Source organism: Salvelinus alpinus, chromosome 29 (assembly GCF_045679555.1).
Source record: "Salvelinus alpinus chromosome 29, SLU_Salpinus.1, whole genome shotgun sequence".
Taxonomy (NCBI): domain Eukaryota; kingdom Metazoa; phylum Chordata; class Actinopteri; order Salmoniformes; family Salmonidae; genus Salvelinus; species Salvelinus alpinus.
Window position 1 is genome coordinate 14073008 of NC_092114.1, and position 14194 is coordinate 14087201.

Sequence of the window (14194 nt, forward strand, 5' to 3'; positions counted from 1 at the left end):
CCACTGTACAACTTTTTCAAATACCTGTCCTGTGAATATTGTGAAGGTTTATCACATGCCATTATTAATTTAGTCTAGTGACTGCCCACTTACTCAGCGAAAAATGCGCCTTTTAGAACGTTCATGCGGTCACTGGTTTCACCGGAAGTACGATCATTCCTTTTCCGCTTTCGCCCTGGTGTCGAGCATCACGAGTCCTCCTATTTTCTCGTTTTGGGGAGAAATAACGATTACAACGGATAAAGCGACAAGGGTAAAGCTTTGGCGATGGTGAGTATATCAGATTTAAACTGTTTCAATTTCAGTAGCCACCCATCAAAGTGCCAAACTTAGCTAGGATTTTCTGTACAATGTCAGTGTTTTATGCTAACCAGCTAGCCACGGAGATAACTAGTTACCGTTACCATAAAAGTGTGACGCATTGATGTCTGTAGCATAATGTTCAAGCTGTCCCTGGAAAGCACTTAAATAAGTACTGTGACACCTCTTCGTTAACTATTCGTAACAATGATGAAACTAGATATCCCTAATGTTTATTGTTCACATTTCTAGCTAAAGTGTTTGATAACCATGTATACTGAACAAAAATATAAACGCAACAATTTCAAAGATTTTACTGCGCTCTGCACACTAACAGGGATGTAAACAAACTTGTGCACAACATTTTATAGAAATAACCTTTTGGAATATTTCTGGTATCTTTTATTTCAGCTCATGATACATGGGACCAACACTTTACAAGTTGCGTTTATATTTGTTTTCAGTGTAGTTAGCCAATGAGCCAGTGACTCCCATATGATGGCGCCTTGCAATTATTCCGTTACCTTACAAGATGTTTGGTTTAGATTTTGACACTATGGGCACATAAAGGTATTGGAAACTAACTAATCATAAGCGATAGCCACCTTAAACACACGTCATTTTGTTGTTTAATAGTTAGTTTGCTAGTTACTTAGCAACTTATCAGAAGTAAATGGAATTGCTAAAATGTACTTAAGTATCAAAACTAAAAATGTATTTTCAAGTTACTTATATTAAGCAAACCAGACAGCACAATTGTCTTTTTTTTTTATATTGACAGATAGCCAGAGGCACACTCCAATGCTCAGACATAATATACAAACGAAGCATTTGTGTTTAGTGAGCCTGCCAGATCAGAGGCAGTAGATATGACCAGGGATGTTCTCTTGATAAGTGTGTGAATTGGACAATTTTCCTGTCCAAATGTAACAAGTACTTTTGGGTGTCAGGGAAAATGTATAATTTTCTTTGGGAATGTAGTAAAATAAAAATAGCCAAAAATATAAATAGTAAATTAACCCCCCAAAAACTACTTAAGTAGTACTTTAAAGTATTTTTGCTTAAGTACTTTACACCACTGCTTTTGTACAGCTGCACTGGGGTCGGATAACATTTTTGTTTAGATTAAGACACTGCGGAGCCGGATATGGCTCAGAAAACGTACCTCAACCCAGGGATGATTAATGCGTTGTGCTCCGAGTTGTCCCATTATCCTAACTGTTACACTGAGAAGATTGAGCGACTGCTACAGCCAATAAGCTACTTGTTGTTGTTCAACTAGACCTGCCATTCCATAATGGCTACTGCTAGCATAGGCATATAGCATATGGTTGGAATCTATTCTGGCTAGGCAGGTGGCAAGGAATTGTCTGGCTGTTAACCATTGTTCTTGTGTCCTGCAGAAACCCATCTTGCTACAGGGCCATGAGAGGTCTATCACACAGATCAAATACAACCGAGAGGGAGACCTGATCTTCTCTGTTGCCAAAGACACGGTGAGAAATGATACACGGAAGAATGCCATGTAGATAGAAACAAGACCTGTCACTCATGGGGACCATACCAGTATTGCCATTCTCGTTCGTGGCAAGGAAACAAAACACAAAGCGGAATTAACTTCTTTAGGGAAACAGTCCTAATGTTGGAAACATTTATGTTGTCACGTATTTATTTTTTCCCAAGCTATAGCGGACAATATTTTACATACAAAACGTTTTTAAAGGACCAAAGAGTTTGCTCTGCATTGTGTTTTCATTTTTGCCATGGAACAAATATTGAGATACTAGTATATCGTCTCTCACCGGCCATTCATTTAATTCCTAATTCACTCCTTGTTTGTCAGAATGAGGGATTGTCTAAATCTGACAACTGAATCTTAGTTTGTGTCATTTTTGTTCAAAGGTAGCGAACGTGTGGTACTCTGTGAACGGGGAGCGACTCGGCACGTACAATGGACACACTGGAGCTTTGTGGTGTGTGGATTGTGACTGTATCCTTTACATTAGTCATCAAACAGTGCAATTTACCACAATATAATCTGTGTATGTTATACGTTCACGTCTGTACATGTACAGTGCATTTGGAAAGTGTTCAGAACCCTTCACTTATTGTTAACATTTTAAAATAAAGCTTTAACATTTTATATCGTTTTTCCCCCCTCATCAATCTACACACAATACCCCATAATGACAAACCAAAAATAGGTTTTTAGAACATTTTGCAAATGTATTAAAATATTTTAAAAAAAACGTAAATATCACATTTACATAAGTATTCAGACCCTTTACTCAGTACTTTGTTGAAGCACCTTTGCCAACGATTACAGCCTCGAGTCTTCTTGGGTATGATGCTAAAAGCTTGGCACACCTGTATTTGGAGAGTCTCTCCCATTATTTTCTGTTGAAAGGTGAACCTTCGCCCCAGTCTGAGGCCCTGAGGGCTCTGGAGCAGGTTTTCATCAAGGATATCTCTGTACTTTGCTCCGTTCATCTTTCCCTCGATCCTGACTAGTGTCCCAGTCCCTGCCGCTGAAAAACATCCCCACAGCATTATGCTGCTACCACCATACTTCACCGTAGGGATGGTGCCAGGTTTCCTCCAGATGTGACGCTTAGCGTTCAGGCCAAAGAGTTCAATCTTGGTTTCATCAGACCAGAGAACCTTGTTTCTCATGGTCTGAGAGTCCTTTAGGTGCCTTTTGGCAAACTCCAAGCCGGCTGTCATGTGCCTTTTACTGAGGAGTGGCTTCCGTCTGGCCACTCTGGTGGAGTGCTGCAGAGATGGTTGTCCTTCTGGAAAGTTCTCCCATCGCCACAGAGGAACTCTGGAGTTCTGTCAGAGTGACCTTCGGGTTCGTGGTCAACTCCCTGACCAAGGCCCTTCTTCCATTTAAGAATGATGGATGCCACTGTGTTCTTGGGGACCTTCGATGCTGCAGAAATGTTTTGGTACCCTTCCCCAGATCTGTGCTTCTACACAATCCTGTCTCGGAGCTCTACGGACAATTCCTTCGACCTCCTGGCTTGGTTTTTGCTCTGACATGCACGGTTAACTGTGGGACCTTATATAGACAGGTGTGTGCTTTTCCAAATCATGTCCAATCAATTGAATTTACCACAGGTGGACTCCAATCAAGTTGTAGAAACATCTCAAGGATGATCAATGTAAACAGGATGCACCTGAGCTCAATTTCGGGTCTCATAGCAAAGGGTCTGAATACTTATGTAAATAAGTTTAAATATATATTAAAATATATATAAATATATATCTAACACCCTGTCTACGCTTTGTCATTATGGGTTGTTGTGTCTAGACTGAGGGAAAAAAGATTTGTTTAATCCATTTTAGAATAAGGCTGTACCGTTAAACTGAAACAAGTCATTTCCGGCGCCGAAAAGAGATGGCCGCCTCGCTTCGCGTTCCTTGGAAAATATGCAGTATTTTGTTTTTTCATGTGTTATTTCTTACATCGGTACCCCAGGTAATCTTAGGTTTCATTACATACAGTCGGGAGGAACTACTGAATATACGATTAACGTCAACTCATCATCGTTCCTACCAGGAATATGACTTTCCCGAAACGGATCCAGTGTTTTGCCTTCCACCCAATACAATGGATCTGATCCCAGCCGGCGACCCTGTGCGACGCCGAAAAAGGGGCAAACGAGGCGGTCTCGTGGTCAGGCTTCGGAGACGGGCACATCGCGCTCCACTCCCTAGCATACTACTCGCCAATGTCCAGTCTCTTGACAATAAGGTTGACGAAATCCGAGCACGGGTAGCATTCCAGAGAGACATCAGGGATTGCAACGTGCTCTGCTTCACGGAAACATGGCTAACTCAAGAGACGCTAACGGAGTCGGTGCAGCCAGCTGGTTTCTTCATGCATCGCGCCGACAGAAACAAACATCTTTCCGGTAAGAAGAGGGGCGGGGGGGTATGCCTTATGATTAACGAGACGTGGTGTGATCATCATAACAACACACAGGAACTCAAGTCATTCTGTTCACCTGATCTAGAACTCCTCACAATCAAATGTCGACCGCATTATCTACCAAGGGAATTCTCTTCAATCATAATCACAGCCGTATATATTCCCCCCCAAGCAGACACATCGATGGCCCTGAACGAACTTTATCTGACTCTTTGTAAACTGGAAACCACACACCCTGAGGCTGCATTCATCGTAGCTGGGGATTTTAACAAGGCTAATCTAAAAACAAAACTCCCTAAATTCTATCAGCATATCGATTGTGCTACCAGGGCTGGAAAAACCCTAGATCATTGTTATACTAATTTCCGCGACGCATATAAGGCCCTCCCCCGCCCCCCTTTCGGAAAAGCTGACCACGACTCCATTTTGTTGATTCCAGCCTACAAACAGAAACTCAAACAACAAGCTCCCGCGCTCAGGTCTGTTCAACGCTGGTCCGACCAATCTGAATCCACGCTTCAAGACTGCTTCGATCACGCGGATTGGAATATGTTCCGCATTGCGTCCAACAACAATATTGACGAATATGCTGATTCGGTGAGCGAGTTCATTAGGAAGTGCATTGACGATGTCGTACCCACAGCAACGATTAAAACATTCCCAAACCAGAAACCGTGGATTGACGGCAGCATTCGCGTGAAACTGAAAGCGCGAACCACTGCTTTTAACCAGGGCAAGGTGACCGGAAGCATGACCGAATACAAACAGTGTAGCTATTCTCTCCGCAAGGCAATCAAACAGGCTAAGTCCCAGTACAGAGACAAAATCGAGTCGCAATTCAACAGCTCAGACACAAGAGGTATGTGGCAGGGTCTACAGTCAATCACGGATTACAAAAAGAAAACCAGCCCCGTCGCGGACCAGGATGTCTTGCTCCCAGACAGGCTAAACAACTTTTTTGCCCGCTTTGAGGACAATACAGTGCCACTGACACGGCCCCCTACCAAAACCTGCGGGCTCTCCTTCACTGCAGCCGAGGTGAGTAAAACATTTAAACGTGTTAACCCTCGCAAGGCTGCAGGCCCAGACGGCATTCCCAGCCGCGTCCTCAGAGCATGCGCAGACCAGCTGGCTGGTGTGTTTACGGACATATTCAATCAATCCTTATCCCAGTCTGCTGTTCCCACATGCTTCAAGAGGGCCACCATTGTTCCTGTTCCCAAGAAAGCTAAGGTAACTGAGCTAAACGACTACCGCCCCGTAGCACTCACTTCCGTCATCATGAAGTGCTTTGAGAGACTAGTCAAGGACCATATCACCTCCACCCTACCGGACACCCTAGACCCACTCCAATTTGCTTACCGCCCCAATAGGTCCACAGACGACGCAACCACACTGCACACTGCCCTAACCCATCTGGACAAGAGGAATACCCATGTGAGAATGCTGTTCATTGACTACATTTCAGCATTTAACACCATAGTACCCTCCAAACTCGTCATCAAGCTCGAGACCCTGGGTCTCGACCCCGCCCTGTGCAACTGGGTCCTGGACTTCCTGACGGGCCGCCCCCAGGTGGTGAGGGTAGGTAACAACATCTCCACCCCGCTGATCCTCAACACTGGGGCCCCACAAGGGTGCGTTCTGAGCCCTCTCCTGTACTCCCTGTTCACCCACGACTGCGTGGCCATGCACGCCTCCAACTCAATCATCAAGTTTGCGGATGACACTACAGTGGTAGGCTTGATTACCAACAACGACGAGACGGCCTACAGGGAGGAGGTGAGGGCCCTCGGAGTGTGGTGTCAGGAAAATAACCTCACACTCAACGTCAACAAAACAAAGGAGATGATTGTGGACTTCAGGAAACAGCAGAGGGAGCACCCCCCTATCCACATCGACGGGTCAGTAGTGGAGAAGGTGGAAAGTTTTAAGTTCCTCGGTGTACACATCACGGACAAACTGAATTGGTCCACCCACACAGACAGCGTTGTGAAGAAGGCGCAGCAGCGCCTCTTCAACCTCAGGAGGCTGAAGAAATTCGGCTTGTCACCAAAAGCACTCACAAACTTCTACAGATGCACAATCGAGAGCATCCTGTCGGGCTGTATCACCGCCTGGTACGGCAACTGCTCCGCCCACAACCGTAAGGCTCTCCAGAGGGTAGTGAGGTCTGCAGAACGCATCACCGGGGGCAAACTACCTGCCCTCCAGGACACCTACACCACCCGATGTCACAGGAAGGCCATAAAGATCATCAAGGACAACAACCACCCAAGCCACTGCCTGTTCACCCCGCTATCATCCAGAAGGCGAGGTCAGTACAGGTGCATCAAAGCAGGGACCGAGAGACTGAAAAACAGCTTCTATCTCAAGGCCATCAGACTGTTAAACAGCCACCACTAACATTTAGCGGCCGCTGCCAACATACTGACTCAACTCCAGCCACTTTAAAAATGGGAATTGATGGAAATTATGTAAAAATGTACCACTAGCCACTTTAAACAATGCCACTTAATATAATGTTTACATACCCTACATTACCCATCTCATATGTATATACTGTACTCTATATCATCTACTGCATCTTGCCATCTTTATGTAATACATGTACCACTAGCCACTTTAAACTATGCCACTTTATGTTTACATACCCTACAGTACTCATCTCATATGTATATACCGTACTCTATACCATCTACTGCATCTTGCCATGCCGTTCTGTACCACCACTCATTCATATATCTTTATGTACATATTCTTTATCCCTTTACACTTGTGTGTGTGTATAAGGTAGTAGTTGTGGAATTGTTAGGTTAGATTACTTGTTGGTTATTACTGCATTGTCGGAACTAGAAGCACAAGCATTTCGCTACACTCGCATTAACATCTGCTAACCATGTGTATGTGACTAATAAAATTTGATTTGATTTGAAGTCAAGGGGTCTTAATGCACTGTACGTGATGTTTCTATAGGTGTCATTGAGTGTCGGGGTCACAGGGGGTAAGTCATTTGGGTTTACAGGGGGTAGGTCATCTGGGTTTACAGGGGGAAGGTCATCTGGGTTTACAGGGGGTAGGTCATCTGGGGTCACAGGGGGTAGGTCATCTGGGTTTACAGGGGGTAGGTCATTTGGGTTTACAGGGGGTAGGTCATCTGGGGTCACAGGGGGTAGGTCATCTGGGGTCACAGGGGGTAGGTCATCTGGGTTTACAGGGGGAAGGTCATTTGGGTTTACAGGTGGTAGGTCATCTGGGTTTACAGGGGGTAGGTCATCTGGGTTTACAGGGGGTAGGTCATTTGGGTTTACACGGGGTAGGTCATCTGGGTTTACAGGGGGTAGGTCATCTGGGTTTACAGGGGGTAGGTCATCTGGGTTTACAGGGGGTAGGTCATCTGGGGTCACAGGGGGTAGGTCATTTGGGTTTACAGGGGGTAGGTCATTTGGGTTTACAGGGGGTAGGTCATCTGGGTTTACAGGGGGTAGGTCATCTGGGTTTACAGGGGGTAGGTCATTTGGGTTTACACGGGGTAGGTCATCTGGGGTCACAGGGGGAAGGTCATCTGGGTTTACAGGGGGTAGGTCATCTGGGTTTACAGGGGGTAGGTCATCTGGGGTCACGGGGTAGGTCATCTGGGGTCACAGGGGATAGGTCATCTGGGTTTACGGGGGGAAGGTCATTTGGGTTTACAGGGGGTAGGTCATCTGGGGTCACGGGGGGTAGGTCATCTGGGGTCACGGGGGGTAGGTCATCTGGGGTCACGGGGGGTAGGTCATCTGGGGTCACGGGGGTAGGTCATCTGGGGTCACGGGGGGTAGGTCATCTGGGGTCACGGGGGGTAGGTCATCTGGGGTCACGGGGGGTAGGTCATCTGGGGTCACGGGGGGTAGGTCATCTGGGGTCACGGGGGGATAGGTCATCTGGGTTTACGGGGGGTAGGTCATCTGGGGTCACGGGGGGTAGGTCATCTGGGGTCACGGGGGGTAGGTCATCTGGGTTTACGGGGGTAGGTCATCTGGGGTCACGGGGGGTAGGTCATCTGGGGTCACGGGGGGTAGGTCATCTGGGGTCACAGGGGGTAGGTCATCTGGGGGTCAAGGTCCTGCTTGCAACCCTGAGGTTGTTATGGGCAACATGAGTTTACGGGGTGTAGTGATGTCCTTAACGTGCTCTCAGGGGACACCAAGAACGTGCTGACTGGGTCAGCAGACAACAGCTGTAGACTGTGGGACTGTGAGACGGGTACGTGTGAGTGAGAAAACAAGATGGAGAAGCTAGACTTTAGTTACGTCGGTGTGTGTTTTGTGTTTACTCATATACGTGTGTTGAGTGTGTGTGTGTAACGGATGTGAAATGGCTAGCTAGTTAGCGGGTACGCGCTACTAGCGTTTCAATCAGTTACGTCACTTGCTCTGAAACCTAGAAGTAGTGTTGCCCCTTGCTCTGCAAGGGCCGCGGCTTTTGTGGAGTGATGGGTAACGACGCTTCGTGGGTGTCAGTTGTTGATGTGTGCAGAGGGTCCCTGGTTCGCGCCCGAGGTCGGGGCGAGGGGACGTACTACTGTTACATGTGTGTGTGGTATAATGCCCACTCCCTTCTCTCTCTCTCCCAGGTAAACAACTAGCCATGTTGAACACCAGCTCGGCTGTGAGGACCTGTGGCTTTGACTTCAGTGGCAACATCATCATGTTCTCTACAGACAAGCAGATGGGCTACCAGTGTTTCCTCAACTACTTTGACCTCCGCGACCCCCAGCAGATCGGTAGTGTACACTTCTGAGTAGTAGTAGTGTACACTTCTGATTAGTAGTAGTGTACACTTCTGATTAGTCTCAAAACAACCCCTAGACAGCCTCTTTCACTCGTGGGTCTGTTACTGTATCCAACCATGTGGATCTCTCTGACATGCTGACCACACCAGACGCCATTCAGGACACGCAGGTTGAAATATCAAAACGCATTAAACATTCATGGCAATTTAGGTAGCTAGCTTGCTGTTGCTAGCTAATTTGTCCTGGGATATAAACATTGGGTTGTTATTTTACCTGAAATGCACAAGGTCCTCTACTCTGACAATTAATCCACAGGTAAAAGGGTAAACCGAGTAGTTTCTAGTGATCTCTCCTCCTCCAGGCTTCTTCTTCTTTGGACTTTATATGGCGGTTGGCAACCAACATTAAAGGTCCACCAACTGGACTGGAGTGTGGACCTCAGTTCATTTCTCAATCACCCACGTGGGTATATGCTCCTAAAAACCAATGAGGAGATGAGAGAGGCGACCTTTCTCAATAGCAAGGCTATGCTCACTGAGTCGGTACATAGTCAAAGATTTCCTTAACTTTGGTTCAGTCACAGTGGTCAGGTATTCTGTCACTGTGTACTCTCTGTTTTAGGGCCAAATAGCATTCTAGTTTGCTCTGAAAACCCAGCAGGCTCCTGGACCTCGTGGGGTTTGAGTTGAATAGCCCTGCCTTACCTTGACTGTATTGGTTTCACAACTGAAGGGATAGAAACTGCTGTTTGCAGATGAAGGTGAAAGCAGCCTTGCTGGAGCGGCAGCTGATTCCTTCAGATCAGAATGTATATATCTGGTTTCACAGCCATCAGTTGTCTGAGGATGTTTTCTCCCCGTACCGCTCTCTCCCTCTACCCATCCCCCCTCTACCTATCCCCCTACCCCTTTCAATTCAATGAGCTCAGTTCCCCTCATTTTGTGGGCAGTGTGCACATAGCCTGTCTTCTCTTGAGAGCCAGGTCTGCCTACGGCGGCCTTTCTCAATAGCAAGGCTATGCTCACTGAGTCTGTACATAGTCAAAGATGTAGTTAAGTTTGGGTCAATCACAGTGGTCAGGTATTCTGCCACTGTGTACTCTCTGTTAAGGGCCAAATAACATTATAGTTTTTTTGTAAATTCTTTCCAATGTGTCAAGTAATTATCTATTTTTTTTCTCATGATTTGGTTGGGTCTAAATTGTGTTGCTGTCCTGGGGCTCTGTGGGGTCTGTTTGTGTACAGAGCCCCAGGACCAGCTTGCTTAGGGGGCTCTTCTCCAGGTTCATCTCTCTGTAGGTGATGGGTTTGTTATGGAAGGTTTGGGAATCGCTTCCTTTTAGGTGGTTGTAGAATTTAACGGCTCTTTTCTGGATTTGATAATTAGCGGGTATTGGCCTAATTCTGCTCTGCATGCATTATTTGGTGTTTCTCACATTTTGTGAATTCTTGGTCGGTGAGCGGACGCCAGACCTCACAATCATAAAGGACAATGTGTTCTATAACTGATTCAAGTATTTTAGCCAGATCCTAATGGGTATGTCAAATTTTATGTTCCTTTTGATGGCATAAAGGCCCTTCTTGCCTTGTCTCTCAGATCGTTCACAGTTTTGTAGAAGTTACCTGTGGTGCTGATGTTAAAGCCGGGGTATGTATAGTTTTATGTGGGCTCTAGGACAACGGTGTCTAGATGGAATTTGTATTTGTGGTCTTGGCGACTGGACCTTTCTTGGAACACCATTATTTTGGTCTTACTGAGATTTACTATCAGGGCCCAGGTCTGACAGAAGATCTAGGTGTTGCTGTAGCCCCTCCTTGGTCTGAGACAGAAGCACCAGATCATCAGCAAACAGTTGACATTTGACACCCTGTCTCTCTGTGTAGAGGACAACCAGCCGTACCTGACGGTGCCTTGTGCTGAGTCTAAGATCACCAGTGCTGTTTGGGGGCCTCTGGGAGAGTTTGTTATCGCTGGGCACGAGAACGGGGAGATCAACCAGTTTAGCGCCAAGGTACACTCCCACCGACACACACACACCCCAACACACACACACCCACACCCCCCGACACACACACCCCAACACACACACACCCACACCCCCCGACACACACACCAGTTTACACACAAGGCGGATGAACTGTAGACTTAACATGTATCACATGATGTTACAGTCTGGAGAGGTGCTGAAGAAAGTGAAGGAGCACAACAAACAGATCAACGACATCCAGACCTCTGTTGATCTGACCATGGTCATCACAGCCTCTAAAGACTGCTCCTCTAAGGTACGGAGAGATACTGATGGATGCTCTGGTCCCAGATCGGTTTTGTGCTCCTATTTTACTCCATTGCTGTCCTTCTCACCCTCATCGCCAAACATGACATGTTATAACAGAGTGGCACTCAAAGCTAGGGTACAGTTGTCTGACTATAACCTCTCTGTCTGTCAATCTCTTGTCTCTCTCTGTCTACCTCTTGTCTCTCTCTCTAGGGTACAGTTGACTATAACCTCTCTGTCTACCTCTCGTCTCTCTCTCTAGGGTACAGTTGTCTGACTATAACCTCTCTGTCTACCTCTTGTCTCTCTCTCTAGGGTACAGTTGTCTGACTATAACCTCTCTGTCTACCTCTCGTCTCTCTCTCTAGGGTACAGTTGACTATAACCTCTCTGTCTACCTCTTGTCTCTCTCTCTAGGGTACAGTTGACTATAACCTCTCTGTCTGTCTACCTCTTGTCTCTCTCTAGGGTACAGTTGTCTGACTATAACCTCTCTGTCTACCTCTTGTCTCTGTCTCTAGGGTACAGTTGACTATAACCTCTCTGTCTACCTCTTGTCTCTCTCTCTAGGGTACAGTTGTCTGACTATAACCTCTCTGTCTACCTCTTGTCTCTCTCTCTAGGGTAGTTGTCTGACTATAACCTCTCTGTCTACCTCTCGTCTCTCTCTCTAGGGTACAGTTGACTATAACCTCTCTGTCTACCTCTTGTCTCTCTCTCTAGGGTACAGTTGACTATAACCTCTCTGTCTGTCTACCTCTTGTCTCTCTCTAGGGTACAGTTGTCTGACTATAACCTCTCTGTCTACCTCTTGTCTCTGTCTCTAGGGTACAGTTGACTATAACCTCTCTGTCTACCTCTTGTCTCTGTCTCTAGGGTACAGTTGGCTGTCTGTCTACCTCTTGTCTCTGTCTCTAGGGTACAGTTGACTATAACCTCTCTGTCTGTCTACCTCACAGCTGTTTGATTCAACAACTTTAGATCACATCAAGTCCTTCAAGACAGAGAGACCTGTCAACTCTGCTGCCATCTCCCCCATCATGGACCACGTACGACACCCCTCAGTCACTTTTGAGACCAGTACATTCGGAAAGTATTCAGACCTTGACTTTTTCCAATTTTTGTTACGTTGATAATTATTTTACCCTCCAATCTACAGACAATACAAAACAGGTTTAGAAAATGTAGCATTTATAAAAAATATTATGTAAGTATTCAGACCCTTTAAATGGAATAAGTTTGTAACCACCAAGACTATTCTTAGAGCAGACGGAAGCCACTCCTCAGTAAAATACACAAAAACTGACAAGTCAGGATCGAGGGAATGTAGAACAGAACAAAATAGAGATCCTTGATGAAAACCTACTCCAGAGCACTCAGGACCTCAGACTGGGGCGAAGGTTCACCTTCCAACAGGACAACAATCCTAAGCACACAGCCAAGACAACGCAGGAATGGCTTCGGGACAAGTCTCAATGTCCTTGAGTGGCCCAGCCAGAGCCGAACGTGATCATACATCTCTGTAGAGACCTGAAAATAGCTTTACAGCGACGTTCCCCATCCAACCTGACAGAGCTTGAGAGGATCTGCAGAGAAGAATGGGAGAAACTCCCCAAATACAGGTGTGCCAAGCTTGTAACGTCATACCCAAGGCCCTTCAACAAAGTAAACGGTCTGAATACTTACGTAAATGTGATATCAGTTTTATATTTTTTATAAATTTGCAAAAATGTCTAAACCTGTTTTTGCTTTGTCATTATGGGCTATTGTGTAGATTGAGCTAAAAAAATAAATATTTAATTCATTTTAGAATAAGGCTGCAACGTGGCAAGGGGTCTGAATACTTTCCGGAATTTTCTCCAGCACCACCTAGTCCCAGAGCTAACCTTTAACCCCTGTGTTGTAGGTGGTGATGGGAGGAGGTCAAGAGGCCATGGAGGTCACCACCACCTCCACCAGGATAGGCAAGTTCGAGGCCAGGTTCTTCCACGCAGCTTACGAAGAGGAGTTTGGCAGGGTCAAGGGTCACTTCGGACCCATCAACTGTGTAGCTTTCCACCCGGACGGCAAGAGGTAAGGTCCAAAAAGCACTTTATTATCCATCCAAGTGTGAAGCAGACTTCTAAAATGCGCTGCTGAATAGCTAGCTTTTCTGTGGCGACTGGTAAGAACCTTTGGGGGGGGCAGAGGTTCTGGTATGAGCTGAATCAGGAAGTGGTACTCGCTCAGCAAGCCATGTGACTTCCATTACACAATGGTGATCATTCTCAGCTCACTGTAGACAACTAAAACAGGGTCTGTTTAACCTCTCGTCTTTAGCTATTCCAGTGGAGGAGAAGACGGTTACACGAGGATCCATCACTTTGACCCCCAGTACTTTGACTTTGAGCTGGAGGCGTAAACAGGAGACGAGCAGCGATACATCCCTCGATCACCCTCATCAGCTGATAACAGGCTATACTCAGGAAGACTTCTACAGACTGAGATGTTTGTCAGTTGGAGGAAAGGAAGCCACAGAATAAATTGGCGGACGATATAGGAAGAGTGTACTTTTTTTTGTACCCTTTGCTTCTCACTATTCCAGAGTGTATTTAAACTGATTCTCCAAAATAAATGGAAATTGGGTTGCTACATGGTTTGTCTGTATTATGCACAATAACGTGGCACAAATCAGAATTTCTGATTGGTAGTCATTAAAAATGAACTAAACCTCTCACTAAGCATAACATTCAATAGGTCTTATACGGCTATAGGCACTGCAGAGCGCCTGGACACAGTCCTTAGCCATATCAAACCCCCCAGAGGTGCCTTGTTATTATAAACTGGTTACCAACGTAATTAGCAGTAAAAAAGTCTGATATCAGCCAATCAGGGCTCGAACCACCCAGTTTAATTGTGACAAAACGATCAG

At 46.0% G+C, this 14194-nt stretch overlaps 1 protein-coding gene across 4 annotated transcripts; it reads left to right on the forward strand.

The window, feature by feature from the left end:
* The first annotated feature begins 143 nt into the window (after nucleotides 1-143).
* LOC139559059 (eukaryotic translation initiation factor 3 subunit I) lies at nucleotides 144-13914 on the forward strand. 4 transcript variants are annotated; one of them, XM_071374715.1, is made up of 10 exons: nucleotides 144-270; nucleotides 1704-1796; nucleotides 2203-2290; nucleotides 8414-8479; nucleotides 8850-8999; nucleotides 10892-11019; nucleotides 11180-11290; nucleotides 12243-12332; nucleotides 13190-13356; nucleotides 13603-13914. In XM_071374715.1, exons 1-10 carry the CDS (start codon nucleotides 268-270, stop codon nucleotides 13682-13684), a joined length of 978 nt encoding a protein of 325 aa, XP_071230816.1. In that variant the 5' UTR covers nucleotides 144-267; the 3' UTR covers nucleotides 13685-13914. The 4 variants fall into 4 exon arrangements, with proteins under 4 accessions (XP_071230816.1, XP_071230817.1, XP_071230814.1 ...); XM_071374716.1 differs by lacking the exon at nucleotides 12243-12332 and having other exon boundaries at nucleotides 150-270; XM_071374713.1 differs by lacking the exons at nucleotides 144-270; nucleotides 8414-8479 and adding an exon at nucleotides 3782-4217 and having other exon boundaries at nucleotides 1750-1796.
* Nucleotides 13915-14194: the final 280 nt, after the last annotated feature.

Bases quoted from the DNA above. Each gene is read 5' to 3' on its own strand.
- LOC139559059 (XM_071374713.1), top strand. From the start codon at position 2,252: ATGGACACACTGGAGCTTTGTGGTGTGTGGATTGTGACT. The intron at 4,218-8,849 runs GTAAGAAGAGGG...TCTCTCTCCCAG, and splicing joins CAGAAACAAACATCTTTCCG to GTAAACAACTAGCCATGTTG. The intron at 13,357-13,602 runs GTAAGGTCCAAA...TCTCGTCTTTAG, and splicing joins TTCCACCCGGACGGCAAGAG to CTATTCCAGTGGAGGAGAAG.